Source organism: Eublepharis macularius, chromosome 2, assembly GCF_028583425.1.
Source record: "Eublepharis macularius isolate TG4126 chromosome 2, MPM_Emac_v1.0, whole genome shotgun sequence".
Classification (NCBI taxonomy): Eukaryota; Metazoa; Chordata; class Lepidosauria; order Squamata; family Eublepharidae; genus Eublepharis; species Eublepharis macularius.
The window spans coordinates 192,414,848-192,440,057 of record NC_072791.1 but is presented as its reverse complement, the minus strand read 5'-3'; the positions used below and the strand labels follow the sequence as shown (position 1 = coordinate 192,440,057).

At 42.1% G+C, this 25,210-nt stretch overlaps 1 protein-coding gene across 3 annotated transcripts in view; it reads right to left on the bottom strand.

Moving 5' to 3' along the window:
* The window catches only part of SLC4A10 (solute carrier family 4 member 10), a 171,184-nt gene that overhangs the window by 61,741 nt on the left and 84,233 nt on the right, over positions 1-25,210 (bottom strand). For 2 of the 3 annotated variants that reach the window (XM_054970422.1, XM_054970423.1), the window contains exons 5-6: positions 22,396-22,556; positions 8,211-8,399 (exon numbers count right to left, since the gene is read on the bottom strand). In XM_054970422.1, the coding sequence (XP_054826397.1) occupies positions 8,211-8,399; positions 22,396-22,556 (350 nt within the window). Of the gene's footprint in view, positions 1-8,210; positions 8,400-22,395; positions 22,557-25,210 lie in introns of those variants that run through there. The other variant, XM_054970424.1, reaches the window with a different exon arrangement.

Here is a 25,210-nt window from a genome sequence, read left to right as displayed (position 1 = left end):
CTTGTTGAGCGGAGAACCTAGACCCCTTCTCCCGACTGTCTGCCAACCCTCTTAACAGGTATGCCATCACCATCCCATGGGATTTATGGGAATTATCTGAGGGGGCTTCAGCATATGGGTTGCAGGAAAAGTTGTTGCACCTTGCACTGATTTGTATGATTTTTTATGTTTTTATGTGCTAATATAATGTAATGTTTCATTTTAGTGCAATTTATATATAATGGATTTTAATGTGTTTGATTGCTGTTTGCTGCTCTGAGCCGGCGTGTGGGGAGAGCGGGGTACAAATGCAAATAAATAAATAAATAAATCCTGTGTGGTGTCTTCACTTCTTTGTCACACCGGAAATGACGTTATTCTCGGTGTGGCAAGGAAGTACTTTGGAGCATGTGGGAGTGCTGTGCACGCATGGTGTGAGTTTTCCCAATATGCGTGCACATGCACACACACACACCCATTCCCTGGTTTGGGCTCCGGGGGACCTGGCAACCTATGATGAGAATAGGTAGGTATCTGTTAAATAATCCTCAGTTCTCTTACTAAACCACTATTTCCTTGAATCTTTAGGAGAAGCCATGACAAACCAATATATATTAGTAATTCTGATATGCCAAGAGTATTAAGCTAGATGAGTCTATGGTCTGAAGCAGCCCGTTAAAATTTACCTCAGAATTTGATTTTTTTCCTTCCGAAATTGAATGACATTAGCCAAAGGGAATGATTATGTCTACATTTACAGTAGTTTATTAAAACTCTAAGTGTGTACATGCATGCACATACACACTTGTGTGTGCCCAGTGTGCACATCAGAGGTAGGCTTGCCATCTGAACATCTGCAGCACGTAACTCCCCACCCTCAGCCCCTATCCCCCCCCCTTAAGAAATGAGGAGGGGGAGGAAAATGGCAGGAAAATTGCTTCTATAGCAACATTTCAGGCTATGTCTCTATGATATTTATGATAAATATGGGGAAATTCCTAGAGAATTTCCCAGAAATGCCACCGTATCCTCCCCAAATTCTATCTTCCCCAGACACCACCCTCAAAATCTCCTGACATCTGCCTAATTGTGGGGGGAGGGAGCAGGAAGAGCATTTGACCTGGGCCTCAAGTTCAAAGGGGAGCTCAAATTTACACAGACGTTTTTGTTATTTAATGTGTTTTGCAACTTTTGGGGGGGCACACAACGTGTCATCATTAGAGATGGGCACAAAATGGGAAAAAACTGAACCCTGAGTTTCATGGTTTGTCTCATTCCACGAACCACGAATTTTCACGAAATTGTCCCATATCAGGAAACGATTTGGTAGGTTTGTGATTCGTCAGATCCCAGGGCCCTACAACGGCCCCATTCATACCCAGAGATGCCAAACTCGCAGGGAGACTTCAAAGGCACCCTCACCCAACAACCTTCCCAGCAAGGACAAGAGCAGAAAATAAGGAAGAGTCTTTTCAGTCTCTTTTGAAGCAGCAGCAAATCCAGCCAAAAGCTTCCAAATCCACTCACTCTCACTCAAAATCCCAGCAACAGCTCCTCCCTCTCCCTCTGTCTACTGGAACTGAAAGCAGGAGGCACAGAGCTGTGCCTTATATAAGAAGTGCTCACATAGAGCAGAACAGGAGCTCTCTAGTTGGCAGACAGACCTGCCTAACAGGGTTTGGAGGGATGAGATTGGTGTTCCCATGGCTACAGAAGGCCCAAATACCCCCTGCTCGTTGCTCTCATAGAACAGAATGGGAGATCTTAGGTTGGCAGGGAGAGCTGCCTATCAAAGTTATGTGGGCTAAGATTGGGGTTTCCACTGCAACAAAAGGTTTGCAGACATTCTGGGCCTATGTTGCCCAGGGAATCAATGGATTGGCACCAGCTTGTCTGGCATCACAAAGCATTCACAAATCAGCCCCAAAAGTCATGGACTTCATGAAAAACGCAACCCCATGAAAAGCGTTTTTGCGATACATGAATCGGCTTGATTCATCATGAAATTTGATTCGTATTTCGATTCATGCCCATGTCTAGTCATCATTTTTATTTTTATTATGGCTATCAAAAAATGGAAGTGGCCTGGGCTCCTCTGGACCTGTGAGAAAGGCTGGGGGGGGCAGGGTTGTATGTGTAAAAGAGCCCAATTGTGCTGGAATACTATTCATATGAGAGCCAGTTAGGTGTAGTGGTTAAGGGTGCGGGACTCTAATCTGGAGAGCCAGGTTTGATTCCCCACTCCTCCACCTGAAGCCAGCTGGGTGACCTTGGGCTAGTCACAGATCTCCAGAGCTCTCTCAGAGCCAAACCACCTCACAGGGTGTTTGTTGTGGGGATAATAATAACATACTTTGTAAACCACTCTGAGTGGGCATTAAGTTGTCCTGAAGGGCAGCATATAAATCGAATGTTATTATTATTAAAATTCTAGAAAATGTTATTAGGGATTCTGAATATCAGGAGGTAGACTAAGATAACAATGAAAAACTTCATGCTATAAGAAAACTGATGTGAAACATGAATGAACATTTGAATTGGTCTAAAGCTCATGCAATATAGGGTTTTTACACTACCTCTGGACCTTCAAGAAGCTTACAGAACCCAAAGGTTAGGAGATGAGAGAGGGAGGTACAAAGATGAGATGAGCCTGTTAGAGACAGATACAACAAAGACAGAGCAAAATAAAGAAATGTGAAGATGACTTACACAATAGCAGAGTTCAAATCACATACAGTTACTTGTGGGCACAAGAACACAGGGAGAAGAAAGGTTCACTATGAAGTGAAAAATGATTAAGAGTTATATGACCCTTATTTCAAGATTGTGGATTAATAGCAATTCATGAGCAAAGGTAGTAAACTTGAACAGGATGAACAGAAAACAAACAGAGACGACTTGTTCTTGTTGTACTGGCTACTGAGGGAACAGTTGGTCCAACTTGACTGGAGGGTGCAAAAAGTTTGCACCCAGTAATGGCTTTAATGCAGAGCTAGATTTACACACAAACTAAGAAAGTTACAGTTCAAGACCTCTAAAGTAACAAAAATACTAATTTCAAGTTTTACGTAATTGGGTAAGAAAATACACATTTGTTTGGTAATGCTACGGGGCCTCTTAAACATGATTAGGAATGCCAGGCCCAGGAGCTGTTTGGGGTCAATGCCTTAGAGAAGAAAGCATTGTTGATACTTTGATGTCACTTTCAGGTGAAGACCCAGAAGGGACATCACTGCCCTCTGACACGGTAGAAATCCCCCAAACTCTATAGCAAATGCCACAGATTGAGTCAGTTCCTAGAGTGCTGCATGGGAGTCTTACACAGGTTTACAGTGCAATCCTGAGCAGAATTATGCCTTTCTAAATCTATGTCTAACCCACCTCACAGGATTGTTGTGAGGATAAAATAGATAATAATGTAATGTATAAGCTGCTTTGGGTCCCCATTGAGGAGAAAAGTGGAATATAAAAGAAGTAAATAAATAAAGAAATGGACTTCAAAGGGAGTAATTCTGCTTAGGATCACACTGAATTCAATGGGCTTAAAAGGGTGTGATTCTGCTTAGGACTGCACTGTTAGTATAGAGATGGTGTCCGACAGAGCATGAGCTTTAGAAGACTCTAAGGTAAATACCATAGATTTTGTCAGTTCCTAGAGTGATGTAAGGGGGTGAGGAGTGATATCACCTCAGCTTCATAAGGTTGACAGGGGTCAATGCAGGGGACTGGGGACAGGGTATTTACGTCCCACACTTCCCAGTCATGGTGAGCTGAAGCGTCCAAATGGGAGGGTTTTTTTTTACTTCAGCACCCCCCCCCCCATAGCTCTTCCTTCATGCTGGAAAACAATGTCTTTTCCTGCACAAGGGAGGGAACACTGGGTACACTGAAGCCAGTTCAGTGGGATGGACAAGCAATATACTTCTTCCCGCCTTGTGCCTCACCCCCCAGTGGCCAGGTGAATGGAGCTGGGGGGGTGGCAGGTGAGGGCAGGGGATAGCAAGCCTACTGGGTCACCTGGAAGTGATGTTAAAATATCATCAGCATTTTTCCCTTGTTATCCTCTTGCTGCTTACTGGACAGAGGGCAGACAACATAGGTCAGGAGCTGGAACTGCCCCAACCTCAGCAGGCTCCTGGCAACCCCATACTTGACATAGTTTAGGGCATCAGGATGCTTTAATTTAGCCCCACTTAAATATTCAAGGAATACAGAATAGCAATAATTGTTGAATGGGTCACATATGTTTTGTAAGCATCAAATTCAGCGCATAATTTCTAGGAAGAGAGCTGGCAATGTAATAAGGACCTTCTCAGTAGCAGCACCACTTAGTGGAAGGCCCAACTAACTTCTTAGTTGCTCCTGTTCAGATACCAGGGACTTTTATTGCACCATCTGTTTAAATCCTGCTCTGCTGTTGTTAGGTCTCATTCTAATTGGGCTGATTATACCGTTATGATTCTTATGTAACTTGCTGTCAGCTGCTTTGAACAGAAATTGGGCTGGATCCAACCATCCTTTCCACTGGAGATAAAAGGACAAGGGAGTCTCCCTTGACTATTAAGAAGGCTATGCTGGGACTATTAAGACCTGCATGAACTAAAGCTATGTAGGATGGGATGAGGTTGAATGAAAAAGTTGGCAGGGCCCAGTCCACTATTTTCTAGATATGGGATGTCAGTATTTTTAACACACATAAGCTAGGCTTACTATTTAGTTACTGTTTAGTTCTCTGCACATTCCTGCAAGCATCGTTGAATTAAGCCCCCTTTATACTGTTTCAGACCATTTGGGTCATCTAGCTCAGTACAGACCATTCTGATTGGCTGCATTTCCCCAGGATCTCATAGGTTAGAATGTGGGACTAGGAACTGGGAGACCCAGGTTCAAATCCCCATTTTCCCATGAAAGATGACTGGGTGACATAGGAGGTTAGTCTCTCAGGGTTGTTGGTTAGAATAAAACAGAGGGGGGAGGACTATGCTATAAGCTGCTTTGGGGGCTGACTGGGGAGGAAAGCAGGGTATAAATATCAAAATAAGTAAATAAATAAAAATCATGCAGACAGTGGTTTTTCCCAACAGCTTTTTTTCTAGTGCTTCCCAGTGGCTTTTCCCTTTAAGTGGGAAAAGCCACTGACTTAACCATGAACCACCTCTTCACGGTTGAACATTTTGCCTCAGCACTTTGTATATGAAACTGTAAGTTTATACAGTAACTGATTTACAACTAGTAACATGAATCCCTAACTACTCCTCCCATAAAAGAGTATACTGCTAAAGATTATTGTTTCTTAGAAGGAAAAGGGGAAAAACCAAAATTACCCTATTGCCTGAAAAGAAGACTAGTTTTCTTGTACAAAAACAGAGGGCTGTCCTAAATTTGCATGCTGTGTTTGTGTCTATAATTGTTTTAAGGAGATCATTTTAGATTCATGATTGGTCATCTTCCTTTCAGGGAAGCAAAATGGTGTCCCCTCAAAACTGATAACCAAAAGTAGATAACCAAATAGAGATGCCAGCAGGAGATCAGTGGCAATGGTGTGTGTGTGGGGGGGGGGGGGGGAGCATGGGGAAGAATGTCAACAATGGTGTAATGTTCTCTCTACAAACTGCCAAAAACTCTATGGTTTTACTATAGAGTTTCTGGGAATTCCTAGAAAGACATGACATCACTTCCAGGTTTTCCTGGGAAGTGATGTTATGCATCAGTCTGACAGCCATTTTTAAAAATTTTCTCCTGAGCAGCAGCAGGAAATGGAGGCAGTGCAGGGAATCACTCACCCATGTTGGGGGACTGGCAACCCTATAACCAATTCACCTGAACCTGAAAAGGATGGGGTAGGAGTATTCATCTCCAGTTTGGCTTGACAATACAGAGCAAATTTGGTAAAATTTGGCCATTCTTTCCAATGGGAAATGTTATTTGGGGCTTTCTGGGGGCCTGGGGGGCATTTTAGGGCCAAATTTTTATCAAATTTTCTGGGGACCTTTGCTAAAGACCCCCCCCCCAAGTTTCATGAAGATTGGGCTTTGGGGACCATTTTGGGAGCTATCTAGGGAGCTGGAGTGGCATTTTGCAAGCAAAATCCACAGACATTGCAAGTGACCTACTCCTAACTGTCCTCTAAAGACCCCCCCCCCCAAGTTTCAGGGAGATTGGACTGTGGTAAAGCTATGAGCCACGTGTTTCTGCAGTGGTTGTCATTTCTCCCCACAACAGAAACAAATGGGGTGGCTGGAGGCACCTTCTTGAAGGGGGCATTGAATGGCTTCCCAAGGTTCAAAATCCACAGAATTTGCAGGGAACCTCCTCTTAACTGTCCTCTAAAGACACCCCCCTCCAAGTTTCAGGGAGATTGGACCCTGGGGAAGCCATGATCAATGTGTTTCTGCAGTGGTTGTCATTTTTACCCCACAACAGAAACAAATGGGGTGGCTGGGGGCACCTTCTTTGGGGGGGGCATAAAATGACTGCCTGGGATGCAATCTTCATGAAACATGGGGGGTCTTTAGAAGACAGTCGGGAGTATGTCCCTTGAAAATTTTGTAGGTCTTTTTTGCAAAATGCCACCTTTATCCCCCTGGGTAGCCCCCACAGTTTCAATGGATTGGTCTTACATATAGAGGGGGGGAAATGAGGAGTCTTTCCTGGGAACAACGGGGATTCCCCACCCTCCTTTGTATAGATGCCCCCCCTTCCTGGTGGGCCAATCTGCAAGATCTCAGCAGAGGTGTGGAAACCCCACTTTTCAGATACCCCCTCCTCAGGAAATGGGCGGGGGGGGTTACTGATACATCCAATGGAGTAAACAATTTTCCCTCACAGAAAAGTTACAGAGGAAGATTTGAGCATGCATAAAGAAAAGGTGCATCATGGAATACCATCCCTCGTCTGGGAGGAATGGAGAAGAAATCCATGCCAGTCTGAGGCCAAGATCAAGTGCACTGTGTAACCGCGGTGCGTGAGTGAACAGGAAAGCAACAAGGAAACACGTGTAAGTGTGTTCACGTGCCATACGCGTGTAATTCATCTCATGTAGTTTGGCTGTAAGACTACGGGCCACAGCCTAAGACATTTCAGTTGCAGTCCTTGAGCAGCTTACCTGTACTATGCCCATTGATTCCCACTCAGCTGAGGGCTTGTCTTATGACAAGGATAAGCATTAACAAAAACCGCTTGACTGAACCTCTCAAAGTTAGGATAATTAGCCTGATCTGAAAGGTCAATCCTTTTCCATCCGAATCGCAAACTCTTGCTGTGCCAGTGCTTAATTGACTAGGAAATGGTATAAGCACAGCTACATTCACGTAACACCAGTAGTACCCCTGTAAGAGCCAGTGTAGTGTAGTGGCTAAACTAGGATCTGGGACACCTATATTCAAACCCCCACTCTGCCACAGAAGCTCATTGGGTGACCTTAGGCCAGTCACTTTCTCTCAGACTAACCTACCTCAAAGGAATGCAGCTGTCAGAATAAAATGGAGGAGGACAGAATGCTGTTGTAAGTCACTATGGGTACCCACTGTGGAGAAATAAAAATAAATAAATCAAACCCCATAATTCCAGGACCATCACTGCCAAGAAAGCCCTGTTCCTACGAGTCTCTCTACATGAGACATCTTACACAAGGATGCTCAAGTGTAGGGAGACGCAATATTATCTGGGAAGCAGTTTTAAAAGATAGAGCCAAGGGCTCTGTCAATTTCACCTCTCTACACAAAGCCTGCAGAGATCTCTCCTCAGAGGGTTTGTTAATTTCATTTTCATTCACAGAGTCTTCCAGGAGAGCAGATGAAATTAACAAACCCTCTGAGGAGCTGTCTGGGCAGGCTCTGTGTAGAGAGGTGAAATTGACAGATCCTTCAGTTCTGTCTTTTTAAACTATGCTTCCCAGCTAACATTGTGTCTCCGTCCTCATGTAAGATGTCTTGTGTAGAGAAACTCTGAGTCTCTCAGCTGTAACACGTTCAAGTGAAAGAACCATAATCTGCTCTCTTCACTGATCTTAATGGGGCCAGGGAAAACTTAGAAAAACATGCATTCTGCTGTGACGGGAGGCATACAGTATTATGCGAGGTGTTACTGCAACATTGTTATGCCACTGGCGCAGGACAATGCAGCTGTGCAAAAGTTTAAGATGGGGAGGCCAACCACTTTGCAGTTTGGAACTAAGCACCTTCTTTAAAGCGTAAGTAATGAAAAGTTCAGAAACAGTATTGACACATTACCATTTTTGTCCATGGAATGAGGTTCAGACTGTTTCTTCCCAATATCAGCAAAGGATCTCACTATAGGGATCCTATTGCTTAGCTTCTTCTGATTCTGGTGATGGTGCTGCTTGAGTAACGCTTCGTGTACTCTGTGACGAACATCTTCGCTGAGCTGTCCTGAGCTTACTTGCTGATCGAGGATCATGTCTGAAAGATGAAGAAGATAACCATCATAAGGTGTTGGGATCATCATTAGTCCATCATTACCTTCACCACCCAAAAAACCCCCTACCAGCATTACTGATGGATACTTAGTTTGAACAGATAAAAGAATATATGATCCATGGATGTCTTCATAAGCCTGTTAGACAAATGAGACTGCTGTGATTTGTTTATTGCAAAAATGCTATCCTGTCTCTCCAAAGACCTGCTCAAAGTGACTCACAAAAATGATAAAAATTATCAAAAGCATATGTATCATTAAAAACAAACTATAGAAAAATTTAGCCCTAAAAGACATCCAAGCAGAACATAAAACATGATACAATGTGTTATCCCACAACAATCTTCTTCCGTGGTGGTTCAAGTGTCACTCTAGAATTAGGGAAGCCCTGGTGGAAATCTCCACTCAGCCTCAAAACTCACTGATTGACTTATGGCCAGTCACTTTCTCTTCTGCTCTCAACCTAACCTACCACACAGGGTTCTTGTAAGGAAAAAAGTATGGAGAGCAGAGCCATGTTTGATGCCCTGAGCTCCTAGGAGGATAAAACTGTAACATATGAAGAGACGTTATGGAATAAAACAGGAGTTTTAAGATACCTTAAAGACTAACACAATTTATTCCAGCATAAGCTTTCAGGAGACACAGCGTGAAGTGCATATTAGAAGACCGGCATATTCATTTATATTAAAAGTTGCAAAAAGGAAAGTATGGAATAGGAGAGATGTTACAAAAAGAGAAGCCAGTTTAAAGTAAGATCCAATTTTAAAAAAACCCTAATCAATCCACTCAGAGTGGTGGGTGGGGGGACCACTCCCAACTCTTGACATCTGCAGAGCAGGAGATGCAGTAAGGGCCTACCAAGTACAGAGGGTTGCTGTTTTATTGTGGTGTGAACGGTCATATGTAACATCCAGATTAGTTTGCACATCAGATGAATCAGGCTATTGGCTGTGAATTATCAGCTACTACATACAAGGTAATTCTTACAGAACAACCAATCCAGAGTTCAGAGTTTTGAAGTCCAGTGGGAAGAACCATACCCTGGTATATGCAGACACAAAAATAGCTCCTATTACTACCATTTGAGTTTTCTTACAGTGTTAAGAAATGTTATCACCCGGGCTTTTTTCTGGGAAAAGAGGTGGTGGAACTCAGTGGGTTGCCCTCGGCAAAAATGGTCACATGACTGGTGGCCCTGCCCCCTGATCTCCAGACAGAGGGGAGTTTAGATTGCCCTCCGCGCTGCTCCAGCAGCGCGGAGGGCAATCTAAACTCCCCTCTGTTTGGAGATCAGGGGGCAGGGCTACCAGCCATGTGACCATTTTCAAGAGGTTCCGGAGCTCCGTTCCACCACGTTCCTGCTGGAAAAAAGCTCTGGTTATTATATATTAACAAAAGTCAGTTACAATTGGTTCCTCAGCTAATCTGATGAGGCTATATGTATAGGAGGTAAGATTTAGGCACTTGCAAAATTATGGCAGAATTGGGCAGGGAGCAAAGACTGAGGGAGGAAGGCACTCAACAATGATATTAATTGTTATACTGTTCTTAGATATTTTGGGAAGAAATGAGTGGACTGTTCCTGATAAGAGAAAAGCTGGAAAACAAAAAAGAAAGATTCACAGGATATAATCCTAAACATTGTTTATGAAATTGTCCTTGATACTGACTGTACTACACTCACACTGTGTAATTCGCCTTGAGTCTCAGTGAGAAAGGCGGACCATAAATGACACAAATAAAAATAAAATAATAAGTCTACTTTGAACTGTTCCATACAATGCTGCTTACTCACAGGGCAGTGTTCATAGAATTTGCAGCCATTCTAAACCAACTAAATCAATTAGGCATTAAGCATCTTTACATGTTCATTAGAAACCGTGCCCTACTGAAACTGTGACGCAAGTCAGTCACGAACTCTTTGTAAAAACTGTCAAAATAGCTCATGAGATTCTTCTCAACACAATCTCACATCTCCTGATAAGAGCTGTCGTGAAACAAGAAGTGTGCACGAACTGATACTCAATTTAGTACATCAAAAGGAGACAGGATAAGTCAAACCTTCAATTCTTGTAAATAATAAGGGAACAGGAGCAAAATTTAAAAGTAGGTGCTCAAAAAACATTGAGCTTTGTATGTATGAAGAACAAATTAGTTTGCCATACAAGGTAGGGAAGATACAACATGTGCTTCACTTTATATTACTACAAAGATGTGTTCTAACAAATGACATTTAAGTATGCAAGAACCATTTATACTGAGACCAGGCTAAAAGCCCTTCTAGGCCAATGTCACATAATTACCATTAATCACATACGGAATTATAATTGTGGCTCCAGACAACATCATTGTCAGTTTGTTGTTCTCCTCTTTCCCTGCTACAGTTCTGGATTTTCTAGCAGCTGATTTGTTGCGATTTTTGTTGCTTTTCTCCATAATAGAAGCACAATATGTTTATGGAAGGTCTTTGTGCTACTGTTTTGCCATATTTATTTTTTATTTACAAAATTTATACTGCCCTCTTCTGCCCTCTAGGGTTGCCAGCTCCAAGTTGGACAATTCCTGGAGATTTTGGGGGTGGAGCCTGGAAAGGATAGGTTTTGGAGTGGGGAAGGACTTCAGCAGGGTATAATGCCATAGAGTCTACCTTTCAAGTCAGTCATTTTCTCCAGGGGAACTGAGCACTGTCACCTGGAGATGAATTGTAATTCCAGGAGATCTCCAGCCACCGCCTGGAGGCTGGCAACCCTAGCCCTCATCAAGGCTACCAAGGCAGTTAACAGATTAAAAACATTAATAATAAAAACATGTCTTAAAACCCATTAAAACACATCATTAAAACCGAAGTTAAAATACAAAAAACAACAACAATTACAACAATTACAACAGAGGACAGGAAGAAGGGATCACTGAGGGAATACCAGACCATACTTTATTTTAGGTATTATTTTTATTACGTATTATGTACTGCTAATTTTTGGTAATGTTTAACTGATAGTGGATCATAATAAACTATGGTATGGAGGAAGCGCCAGTATAGTGGGGGTATAAAGGAAGTAAACAAGTAAAATAATTAATAAATAAATATGACTTGTTACAGCTGACTGAGGCTCAGGGAAGCTCTCTATAGACTCCCACCACTCTGGTACAGGTTTCCTCCAAAGAACCCAGAGCACCCAACCGACCCCTTCTGTTTACTCTTTCCCAGTAGGTTTGATTTATTATGTGGCCGAATGAGGCATGAGGACTCAGGCAGAATAATAAAAAACTTTATTTAAAAGGTTTATTAATAACTGGTGTTCAAAACTTTGTAAAATAAAGAGAATAGTAAAAGTTGGTGAATAAACAAACTAACACATCCTAATGCATCTAACTAGACTGGTCTTAACGGTCTCCTGGTGACTGGCTTCCAACTGTCTCTGAATGAGGGATCACTCTTGTCAGCTGCAGCCTTTCCTCAGCTCTGCTCCCTTGGAATGAACACCCTCCTCTGTGGTGAGGCCTTTTATCCCTTCTATCAGGCACAATCTCCCTACTTTCCTATCTGTGCAATTTCCCCCTCAGAATCCCCTCTTTCCCAATCACAGGGGCCAAAGGGAACCTGGGAAACGTAGACCCTGCAGTCACTTTTGTGCAGGCTTCCCCAGAGCCACTAGGCCTCACTAGGCCCAGGCTCATAACAGGACTGCTGCGGAGAAATGCATCAAGATTAAAATAATGTGTTTCAAATACAACTACAAATATATACCCCAAAGTTGTAGTAACTCTGAAACCCATTATAACATTATGTAATCTCCCATGCTTACAGTTATGTTTTCTTTTATAAAAATGTCATTTAAATTATTGTTGATACTTGTTTTTATTGTCTGTCAGCTGCCTCAAGTGTGCTTTGTTGAAAGAATGAGATAGAAATAACTAAAACCACATTTTTCTATCCTTCCTCAAAGGAGCTCAAAGTGACCCCTTGATTCTCTTCTTCCTCATTTTATTCTCACAGCAGTGCTGCAAGGTAGGTTAGCCTGCAATAGTGTGACTGGCCCAAGCAAGTTACTCAAATGAATGGGGATTTGAACCTACTCCCTACTACCATAATACTAATGTTTTATATAGACATTTGTTTTTCCTTTGGTTTATAATATTTACCACTAAATTGGGTAAGAAAATCCAGCTAAGCTAACTGTTACATAAAAGTGACACATAAAATGCTTCTGCATGACAGATAATTCTCCCCAAAGAAATGATTATATTTCTGCACTTTTTTCTCACCAGGATATCTCCAGAACAATTTTCTAAAAAGTATTTCAGCCACTGCAATGTCTCCAAGGTATGTTCTCTTTCTCTTACAGTACATATGCTCCTGGGCACCCTCTGCTCTGTAGTAATGCAAAACCACTCTGCTAATATATACCTATTCAAGCGAAATCTTTCAGCCATACAAAAGCAGCTTCTACAAAGTTCAACAAAGGCAGCTTCCTATTCATATATAGGTTAGTTGCAAGAGTTACATTATGACACTGCTGAAAACAAAAAACTATGAAACTTTTGACAAGAAGAACATGGAATATACTTTAGAGTAGCATATCTATACTTGTGTTTCTAGCACTTAAAAAAGAAATCACTGAAGTTATAAAAAGTATGAAACTAGCTACAACAAAGCAAGCTCCAAAATGAGTTAGAAAAGAAACGACCAGAAAACCAAGAAGTTTGGCTACATAAATAATTACTTGCATTTTCATTTGGTCATCATCACCTTGGACTGAGGTAAATGTGATAGATTTCTTGGAAAATATTGATAGAAATTAATTAACAGTATGATCCTAAGCAGAGTTACACTCTTTTAAGTCCATTGACCTCAATAGGAAAGTAGAGAACCTGCCAGGACTTTTGGGTGGGGGAGGGGATCTCATGTTCCCTTCTGCCACTATTTCCTTTTACCCATCTCTGAAAGCTCCAATAGCCTCTCCCTTTTGCTGCCTCCTTCAGATGGCTAACTTACTTTTATCTACCCCCCTTACCTAGTCCTCAGCTTTCCCTCTTTCCTCTACCTGGGAAAACTATAGCCCAGCTGTGTGGTGCCAACTGCTAGGCCAGGCCCAGTTGCACATTAGGGAATCCACAGGGACTTGTTGGGGGCAGCTTTTTTCCCCCTGTACCCCCTTCCTCACATTATTTTCTCATTCCCACCTCCTGGCAGTCCCCATATCCTTGGTCCTTTTCGCACTGGGACTTTAAAGTGTTTCAGTATCTGTTCTGCTTCCCATATTTGCAGGCATTTCAGACTCACATAGGGTTCAGTACCGATGTTTGTCTGGGGAATCCCTGATTCCCCCCCCCCCCCGGTGGATGTACTGCGATTTTTTTGAAGCCACTGCTGAGTCATGTCTGGCCCGATTAATGTCAGTGCAAACTGTATAATCCTCTTCTGCTTCTCTTCTCCCCCCTCTCCTTTTCCCTGTGTGGAATTAAACACTCCCACCCAACTCAGCTCTCTGATCTCCTTTTCCGCCATTTGTATCAGTAAAGCGAGGTAAGGGTCATAAGGCTGCTTCTCCATTGGCTTCCTTCTTTTCTCAGGTATGCATGCACTCTCTCATTTTTTTTCAAAGCCAGGAACAATTCCTAATGTTGGTGCTTATTCCCTGCTGGCTTTAAAAGCCAGGAAAGGGTTAAATGGCTGCTTTTCCCTTCCTCCCTCAAGGGTATGTGCACTCTCTCTTTTTTTCAAAGCCAGGAATGAATTGTAACGTTGCTGTGTTGTAACATTACTGTTCATTTCTCCTGGCTTTAAAAGCCAATAAAAGGTTAACTGACTGCTTTTCCCTCTCTCCCAGTGTCTTCTGCTAATGCCCCCCCCCCAAAACCCAAGTGTTTTGCACTGCTGTTTGAAAAACAAAACAGCAGGGAAGCTGTGGAGACGTGATAAACCAGCAGCATTTTAACTCCTTCCTGGCTTGGCTTTAAAAAAAATAAATGAGAGCGGAATAAGCAGGAAAAGTACATGTTTCCCCCCAGAACTCTGCCACCAATTGCCTCTCCAGTGGGCATGGGACAGCTCAATCAACAAATATGGGGAGGATGGGTTCCAACACTGAAATGTTACTATGCCTTCTCAAAGTTTTTTTAAAAAGTGCGACATGAATTGCAAAGCCCTGAAAGCCTGAAACTGCACCGAGGCTTCAGTGCCCGTCTAAAATGAAAAACAAGATGCTAAATCGAAACTGCCTCGAACAGTGTGGAATGTGGCGGTGCCATACCAAAGCCATTGCAATCACAGCGAATGCTCATAAATGGTGGTTTAAACCATAAGTGTGAAAAGGGCCCTTATCTCTCCCTGTTTCCTTCTTGACTCTCCACTCACCCACCTACTTTTTATCTGTCCCCACCCCCTTCAGCTATATTTATTCTTTATTTACGTCCTTTATTCCCTGCTTTTCTCCACAACTGGAACCCAAAGCAGCTTACATCACTGTCCTCTCCATTTTATCCTCACAATAACCATGAGAGGTACGTTATGCTGAGAATGTGTAACTGGCTCAAGGTCCCCCAGTGAGCTTCTATGGCAGACTGGTGATTCAAATCTGCGTCTTCCAGGTCCTAGTCTGAAACTCTAACCACTACACTACACTGGCTTTCATGAGGTTGCTGCTGAAGAGTAGAAAAGCAGCTGGGCCTGAGTTATTCATGCAAGTTGCATATTGCAAGTCACCTGGTGGATGTTGCCACGACTAATCTTGATGAGTATTGGCAGTGCTGTTGTACTTGCCTAAAAATGGCCACCGATGACATTTGTTTCTTTAAGCTACTGGTGTTGCTTCTATTTTTGTTTTTTGTTTTTTTGTTTTTTTTAAGTCACACCACTGGTCCATGTAGCTCAATATTTTTATGGATATCTAGTATCTCCTGGCAAGATAGGTTTTCCCCAAGACCCTTGAGTTAAATGGATTAAACATGGGATCTTCTGCATGTAAGACTTGTGCTCTGTCACTGAGACAGCCTTATTTCTCCTGTCATGTAAGTGCCCTTCTAATTATGGAAGAGGGTCTTTGGATCTAATCCATTGTCTACAAATCAATAACATCAAACACAGACAAGTCGTTCAACCAGTAGCTTTCAGACTTTGTGAAATGAGACATACTTCCAAACTTACTCTGCTTCTTGGGGTGCACCACCAAAGTATCAAGCATTCTAGGTCATTGGCAGTACAGGCCCAAAAGACAACGGGTGTCTTCTTGAAGTGAGCCAAGTCACTGAGAATTAATAGTGTCTCAAGGATAGAGCATCTGTTTGGCATGCAGAAGGGTTCAGGTTTAATTCCTGGCATCTCCACTTAAAAGGATCAGGTAGTAGGTGATATGGAAAATCTTAAGATCCCAGAATAGACAAAATTGATTTTGATAGACCAAGAAGAGAGTCAACATAAGGCAGTTTCATGACCAAGATGAGGTGATGCAGCAGCTCTACTTTCTTGTCTCCGTTTCCTACCAGTGGGAGAAGGAGGAGCTTGGACTCTACTGTCCCAACTCAGAAGCTTGACCCTGCAACTTACCTTATCTTCTTTGGGGTCATGATTCATATTTGAAGAACCTCTGGATTCAATTGTTTCATAGATTTGGATGTTTGTCCACAACAACAACAAAACAAAGCTAACAACTTGTAACATAAATAGTAACATAAATAGTATACACCACCAAGCTAGGATGTTTGGAAAACACCTTGGAATGGAGCTAGAAAAATGGCATATGATAAGTACAAAAATTTAATGGAGTCATTGAGTGGTTGCAGTCAAAAACCAGATGGCAAATTGAGAATCTGAACGCATCCAAAGGAACTAGATGAAAATATCAAAAGAGAACATTTCCACATGCCAATTTGATTTCAAATAATAGGAAAGGCATAATGCAGTGAAGTCATTACATAAGGTCAGAGAAGGCTCTTTCCTTGATCTAATAGCAAGGTGCAGCAGACTGTGAATGCTCGGCTTTGTTAAATTTTTTGTATTGACTTTTAACAATGTTTAAAGTAGGAGGACAGCAAGTAGAGGCTCCATAGTTGCCAACCCTAGAGACACAAGTTTTACATAAAGAGGATAGAGTCTGGCTATGGAAATTGGCCCACTTCAGGATGGAACTCTGTGGGGAAGAGCTGCTATTAGGAAAACTACTGAGAATACAAAACCTTTTCCTCCCATTCCAAACATCTTACTTCTCAAGATAGGGTTGCCAAGTTCCCAGCTGCAACCAATTGGGGGTGAAGGGACTTACTGGGTTGTAGAGGGGCTTGACGGCATCATTACATCATTAGCAACATGCTGACATCACTTCCTGTGTGCCTGGAAGTGATGTCAGTGCATTGCCAGCAGACACTGGGGATGTTCCAGCATTTCGAGTTAAATCAGTTTCCTCAAATGCTAGAGCATCTCCACTGCCTCCCAGAAATGTGCTGACATCACTTCTGGACACATGGGGTATGACATCAGCACACTGGGGTGCTGATGATGCTTTCCCCCCTATCCTTCCCCCCACTGGCCAACTGAGTGGCAGCAGGAAGCCCCAGTCAGTGGAGGCGGATCTTCCATCCCAGAAAAAAGGAATGGTAAGCCTAAAGTAAGAGCAAATAGCCTGGGGTGTGGAGGAGACAGGGAATGGTCAGCTATTTTCTACCTTGCAAGGGTCCCCTTCCATAGAAACACTGAGGATAGAACATATGCTAAAAACTAATTTTCCCAGAAGAATAACACAGGGCCAGTTTGGTGTAGTGATAAGAGTGCTGGCCTAGGACTTAGGGAGACCCTGGTTCTGACTTCCACTGGGCCTTATTGATGACCCTGGTCCAGTCATTCTATTCCAGCCTTTCTCCCAAGGGTATTTTGAGAATAAAACAATGGAGGAGGAAAGAGCCATGTATGCTGAGCCACTTGGAGGAAGGGTAGGATAGAAGTGTGACAGATAGTATAAAGTTGGATCTAAACCAAGGAATTTTACAGCCACAATCTCAGAGGCATTTTAAAAGGGGGTTGGAAGATAGGTTCAACAATGGGTAAAATGAAACCTCCATGTTCAGAGGCAGGATCTGAATCTAGTTGACAGAAGGCAAGAACAGGTAAAGGACTGACCTCAATATCTTGCTTGTGGGCCTTCTGGAGGTATCTGATTGGCCACTGTAGGAAGTAGGATGGTGTCTAGCTAGGCCTGATCAAGCAAACACTTCTTATATTTAATACAAAGCAATATAGTAAAAAAAAAGAACTGTGCTGGATCCAATACTATCATCCCCTGTCATGAATGAAAAGATATCATTACTCACATAAGGGGTGGGGATTTTTGCCAACTTTCCTATCCCACTATCACCCCCTTATATCTCCAGCTGTTTCTTATACCATTCCTAGAGGACCTCCAGCCCTTTAGAAAGCTCAGGGGGAGGCAGCACAGATCTAATCTATGAGCAAAGCTCTGCTCGTTATTTTCCTGGATCCTGAATTAACAACACGTGAACATTCAAGAGCAGGAACAGCTAAGTTCCTCTACAATCAAATTTTAAGAATGAAAAAAGGCTATAGAATGTAAAACGTATCAAAACTTGCTTTTGGAAAGCCCACAAATATATCGCAACAACAAATGGTATGGTAATTTCAGGATGATGGTAGGATTCCAGGAATGAAGAATGCTTAGCAGCCATAATAAAAAATGCAGCATTGTAATTTGAGTGATACTGCGTGACAGCAGGCTGGCAGCAATCAAAAGAGGCCAGGACCCTGATACAGTCTGACTCACTCCTGCTGCTTGCAGAGTCTCTAAATGCCTAGCAGTTGTCACAACAAGCTTGCCTTTCAGGCAGCAGATTTCTGGATGCTGCAGCAATTAGGACACCTAAGCAGGTCCACAAATCTGGTACCATCCCTCAACCTGATGTATATCCATTCTCAGGTAGCTGCTGTAGCATAGTAGTTAAGTGACGGGGCTATGAATCAGCACTCTGCTGATCTGAATCATACAACTGCCATGAGCGCAGCAGGTGGCCTTGGTTAGGCCACTCCTCTCAGCCCCAGCTTCCTGGGTGTATTGCAGGCAGGGGTCATTTCACAGAAAAAGAGCTGGAGGAACTCATTAGCATAGCTCATTAGCATATGCCATTCCCATTGCCATCACCAGAAGTGTGTCATTGGCATAACTGATTTGCACATGCCACACACCCAGACATCACCTATCCTGGCTGTTTCGGACCCAATCCTGGCCATTCAGGGCCGAAATTGGGCCCAAAATGGCAAAAAGGGGCTGAAAATGGCCGAAAAGGGGCCCCAAACTGTCAGGATCAGGCTGCTGCTGAGTGGAAGAGTGATCCATCACCCATCAGAGACCCGATCCGGGCCGTTTCAACCCTAAATCCAGGCTGAAACGGGCCAAAAACGGCTGAGAGTCAGGTGGGTAGGGCCACCTGACACGCGACCTCTTTGGGGAACTGCTGGAACTGCATTCCTGCGCGTTCCCCCTCGAAATGAGCCCTAATTGCAGGAATAATAACAGCACTGACTTTGTTCACTGCTTTGTTCACGTAGTGAATGGGTTACTAAGTCTAGAAGAGTGGTATATAAGCACTCTGTTGTTGTTGTTGTTGTTGTTGTTGTTCATATCTGTGTCTCGTTTTAATTCCTAAACTATCACACCATAGTGAATGATTCACAGGAGAAAAGAATTCAAACTCACCAAAATAAAGGACTCCAGAGAATATGTTTCCAAGGGACATCCCTAAGGACACGTGAATTTCAACACACAGTCACATTCCATTTCAAAAAACTGTTTGCATTATGGGATGGTACGCTGCTGTTCGAAGAATAAAAGTCAAATCTCAACTGGACATGAGACCAAGGCTGCATCCATACAGCACCATATGTTGCATTCTTGTTGTGTTCTAGTACTTGTTTGCAACTGGATTGGGCTTGTCTACGTAGTACAATTTTGAGTCATAGCTGCTGCATAAAAACAGGAAAATTTCACCACAAATATATTTGACTGTTCGACAGTTGATAGTTGAACTTTCTGTTTTTAATGGTATTGATCAGATGCGTGTCTATCATCCAGTCCATTCAGTTTGTACCAAACAGGGGCAAGCACCTGCTGAAGTCGTTTGCATTGGGTTTTTTGCACGTGCGTAAAGCCATGCTGATGCAAACTGATTGACGGCCATTAGTGTCAATAAGAAATAGTTAGACGAACAATGAATACTTAATCGCAGCATTTTATTTATGACTGATTTATATGATTTGTGAGTGACCAAATTGTCTATTTAAACAATTATCTGGTGAGTTGAGCAGTTACGCAGCAAGGATGGGGGGAAGTAGCATTTGGTTGGTCTATGTGAGAACAAGCCTGCACAAAAAGCTAATGGTGCTGTACTGCATGATAAGGAAGGAATGCAGTAAAGGAATACAGTAAAGTAACCTGTAGAATATCAATGAACATATTGATGAACTATCAAACTGCTCATCAAAAAATTGTGAAATGAACTATTGAACTCATTTTCAAAAAATCACGAGCTGAAACAGTGATCGTTCAAGTATCCCTGGTGTGTGGATGCCATCCAATCCATTGCATATGTCTCAGATAGCTTGCTCAGTCCTAGCCAATAAGCTGGAGCACTCAGGGTTTAAGAGAAGGGAGATTATCATCATCACTGGCTCTGCTCCACAAAGTCAAAATCCCTCCTCCAGTCTAAGAAGCAGGGCTTTTTTTCAGCAGGAACGCAGTGGAACGGAGTTCCAGCACCTCTTGAAAATGGTAACATGGCTGGTGGCCCCACCCCCTGATCTTCAGACAGAGGGGAGTTTAGATTGCTGGCGTGGGGGGCAATCTAAACTCCCCTCTGTCTCGAGATCAGGGGGCGGGACCACCGGCCATGTGACCATTTTCGCCGAGGGCAATTTAAACTTTAAAAAACTCCCGCCTTGTTCCAGCTGACCCAAAGTGATGTCCTTGTGTGGTCCTCCTGAGTTCCACCACTGAGTTCCACCACCTCTTTTCCCAGAAAAAAAGCCCTGCTAAGAAGACTTCCTGCAACTTAACTGGCTCTTCCACTGGCAGAAAAACCACTTAAGTTGGAGGGAGCCTCCTTAGGCTGGAGGAAAACTTCATACCCTACTGAGTGGCTTACCAGGATACAGGCTACTATCATAATCAACAACAATCATAAGGACAAAAAAGGTCACTGCCCTAAGGAGCCAACAATCAAAACTTGCAACAAAGGGAGGTGGTTGCAGGGGCAACCAGGGGAAGAATATACACTTGTTTATTTCTTTATTTACTTTATAGCCTGCCTTTCTTGCTGAGACTGAAGGTGGACTGCAAAATATCAAAAAACCAAAGCAATTAGACAGCAATGTACAATGCAACTGGACTCCAAGGACACATCTGGTGACCTTTGACTGTGATTGTTGATAGTTCACGCCTTGTTAAGAACTGTGAGTTTAGAATTCTTTTACTTTCATTCTTGGATGATACTAAGAAGGCTATGAGTTGGATCCCACCATGCGACAGCTGAAGAGAAGTTTTTCTTAATGCAGTTTTGTTTGCTACTGTAAGTTACTGTAAGTTAAAATGCTGACTTTTTGTTTTTGATCAGCATTACTGTTTGCAAAAATCAAAAAACTATCTGAAGTAGTCATTACAGTTCAATCTGGAGGTGTGATACGACTTGATCAAAGAAGGTCATTATTGGGTTTTATTCTATGTGGAGTCCACCCAAAAAGGCATTCCACAAAACACACAATGCGTGCAGCAAAGAGCTTTTCTACATTATGCCTGCCAAGGACGAAGCCTCTTTCTCCATCAGGGCCATAATAATTAAATTGATAGATAGCAAATATGCAGCTAATGAGACTTTTGTCTTTATAGCTCCATCAGTCGCGTAACCTTTGCACTTGCATAAGATGCAAGTAAACTACCGCTTTCCACTGCAGACAAAAGAGAATGATGGACAAAGAGATAAAATGATAGAAGCAGGAGACATCCCAGTGGCATGTTCCCGCACACTGCTTCCATCTCTTAAAAGTGACAGGCAGAGTGAAAAGATGCAGTAATGCTATCTGAGGCATAATTACTGGTCATGGTGCATTCGTTCTAATTGTTCATTGATTTCTCAACCTTCTTATGTTCAGTGTTATCCATGCACCACTTTCTTTGAACATTTTAATGTTTCTCCATTAATTCAGTAAATTTCGACCATGACTTTAATGATCATATTACAAAGACACGTGATCTTCTGAAGTTGGTAATGGTCTCTTAATGGTCTCTCATTTCTCTTATAGACCCCACCCACTCAAGTTTAGTATTTCCTGCTCCATTCAGTCAAGTTTAGGTATTGCCTGGACTCTGACCTTCAGTGTTGGTAGTGATGGAAAGTGCCATTAAGTCATAGCCGACTTACGGCAAACCCTGCTGGGGTTTTCAAGGCAAGAAACTAACTGAGGTGGTTTGCCATTGCCTGTCTCTGCATAGTGACCCTGGGGTTTTTTTGGAGGTCTCCCATCCAATTGCTAACCAAGGCTGATCCTGCTTACTTTCCAAGATCTGATGAGATCTGGCTTTCCTGGGCTATTCAGGTCAGGGAAACCTTCAGTACCTTGGGAATAATACTGGAAAGATAAAAAACCACACCATGCCAGACAGTTACCCAGCCGTTTCTTACACATACAAGAGAATAAGGGATGAATGTGCCCATTCATGGATGATCTTTGGCAGATAAATTGATCTTGTCTGTAGGCCTTCCCCCAAAATTCCCACCAGAAATCTAACTTGCAAGATCATTCTCAAAATATATAAAATAAAACTTATAAAACATAATAAAAATTATGATACGGTTTTCTCTGTGTTTAAAACAGATTATACCTCTCGTAAATTTGACACATTTTAAGTAATGCGAGTTCTTTAAAAATACAGATGAAGGAAAGAAATATTTCCATATTACTGATTCAAAGCATACACTTACCTGCAATTTCTTCTAAAGAATTTGCTCTCATGTCTAACAGCACAGTGCCGTTGAGGATACAACTTCTCAGTTCAAACAAACTATGAAGTGACAGAGTGGCAACATATGGTTTACTCCACCTCTCCCCTCCATCTTCAACATCTTCTTCAAATTTCAACCACCTAAACAAGAAAACAGCTTAATGAATTCTTTCCAGCTGAAAAGCCAGATATGCAAGAAAAATAGCAAAATGCAGAAACTGAGGATCCAACTGGAAATCCCTGGTCCAATCTATCCAACCTCAAAATATACCATATTTCATATCTGAGAACTGTTAGTATAATATTAAATAAAAACACCTGGGGTGGGATCTTACCATCAGCTGAAGAGTCCTTAGCATTTTTTAGTTATTACAGTTTTTGCAATCCAATTGTATATATAATGCGTAATCCTCTTGTGTGCAATCACCATTCTGGCTGAATAGGGCAATGCACGTATTTTCAAACTTTGGATACATATAACTTAACTAGAAACCCAGACTCTTTCAGGATACAGGCTCATGTGTACCAAAACAGAAAATAGGCATGTTGCCCTGTTCGCACAAAATGGTGACTGCGTGTATTGGGAGAATCATGGGTAACACGTCCTTACATTAAAAGGTTGGAGCACCAAAACTGAAATGAATTGCAGACCCTGATGCTGAGATAATGCTTGTGAAAAGGTTCGGGGAAAGTATTGTGAAACTGTTTTATTATCGTTGTGATGATTATGATATGTTATCACAGTCCACCAGATGTTTGGGCTAGAATTTTTTGGCCCTTCACTGATTTGGATCTTGTCCCAGAATCTAGGAGTCAGTGAAGTATCACCTTAGTATGAGGCATGTTGCAAGTAGTGAGGCTGTTTGCAAATGTCCAATGGTTATCCTCTCTCTGCCGATATCACCAAGATGTTTAGTTAGTCTTTTAGAATCGCACCTAGCGCTTATTGCACCAATTGCAGTATTTGCTAACTTTAAAAAAAAATGCCTCCTAATATAATTCTGAATATTTTCAAAAATATTTTTTTATTTTTTTTATTTGTATTTTTGTATTTTATTTAGAAAAGCTGCCTCTCCACAGACTCTATTTATTCATAGACTGGATCAATATCCTCTAGTTATTTATCCTTTGAGATTAGGTTCATCGGCAAATACATTTTATTTAAAAGCTTTTTTACTTATTAAGTGCTGCATTAATTTTTTTTTTAAATAGCAAAATGTCTGCAGGTTTACTAAAAATTACAGACACACAACAGAGTGAGGAAAAAGGAGGACTTCAGAAGAAAGAACCAGCGGCAAGATTATTCTGAATCAGAGGATGCATCTAGGCAATTGGATGGGGTCTGGGAGACTCAGGTCAGGTTCAAATCCCCACTTGGCTTTGAAATTTGTTGGACAACCTTGGGTCAGTTGTGCTCTCTTTCTCGCTCTCTTCAGCCTAATCTACATTGCATGTTGTTATAAACAAAGAAGGGAGAAAGAGGTACATTGATCTGAGCAAAGATGAGATACAAATTTAGGGAATGGATCTTGTTTCTCATGATCAGTGGCAAAAAGAAGCATCTCTCGGCACAATAGATAATATTGGTCTGTGCCATCTAATTATGAAATTCCATGGTCTCAATGCATTGTTCCAGGCTCCTGTGACCTCTGAATTGCCTGCATATATTTTCCGATAGACAGAAGTATACTATAGGGTATTGGTTTGAGAAAACAAGGTTCAAATCTCTGATCAGCCATGAAGCTCACTTAATGGCCTTGAATGAGACAAACTTCTCCATTAGTTGCTGAAAGTAATCTACCAGACACATCATCATTGGGAGAGAAATAAGATTTAACACATGAAGAATATTTAACTGGTAATTATATAAATACTATTGTTTATTAGTACTCCTAAACTGCTGAATCACATTAAAGAACGGATAGGCTGTTATGATTATTAAGATCAGCAAAACAGGGACTTAAATGCTTTTTATGCTCTGCAATAACTTCCTCAATATTATGTTTTTACTTTAGCTACATCTGTTGTCTTCCCGGGGGTATTGAACTTCAGCCAATTTCTCACCCATACCATTTACTGGTATCTGTAACCATTCTTCTGACTAACTGAACAACAAGTATCTTGTGAATCTGATCACAAGTTACTAAAAGGCTCCCAAAGTGGGAAATTCAGGTAGGTTATTAGTTGACCAATTATTGGTTAGGGGTCAGGTCAGGACCCTCAAGTGAATTGTACCCTGACCTAAGGATGATACCACCACCCATTTTTTTGCTGCTGGCCTTACAGAACTGCCAAAGATGGAGCAGAAAAGACAGTGCCAGTTATTTAATAGGGAAGCTCCCCCGCTTCTTAGTGTGCTTCTATTCCTTCCACACCATTCTGATCTCTATGGCCAGGTTCAGATCTGCCATAGAAACAGGGAAGGCCATGCCACTTCGACATGAGCTAGCAGATTTGCGAGTGGGATTTGGGGATCATTTCTGGATTCTGGAGCTACAATTATATTTCTATCCAATTCTCTCTCCTAAGATTTGTGAGACAGAATGTGTTAGATAGGACTAAGCCCAAACCTAGCTAGTGAGCTTCATGGCTGAATGGCAAACTGACTCTAGGCTGCCCAACTCCAACGGTCCACACCTGCTGTTGTACCAAGCTGATTCTACCATTGTATGATCTACTGTTGTTCAAAACAGCAGAGTATGCCTAGTTATGATGGATCTTCTGAAACATCAACCCAGGTGAGCTTCCCGAGCCCTTCTAGAAATTGTGCTGTAAAATATGTCTCAACTATTCTA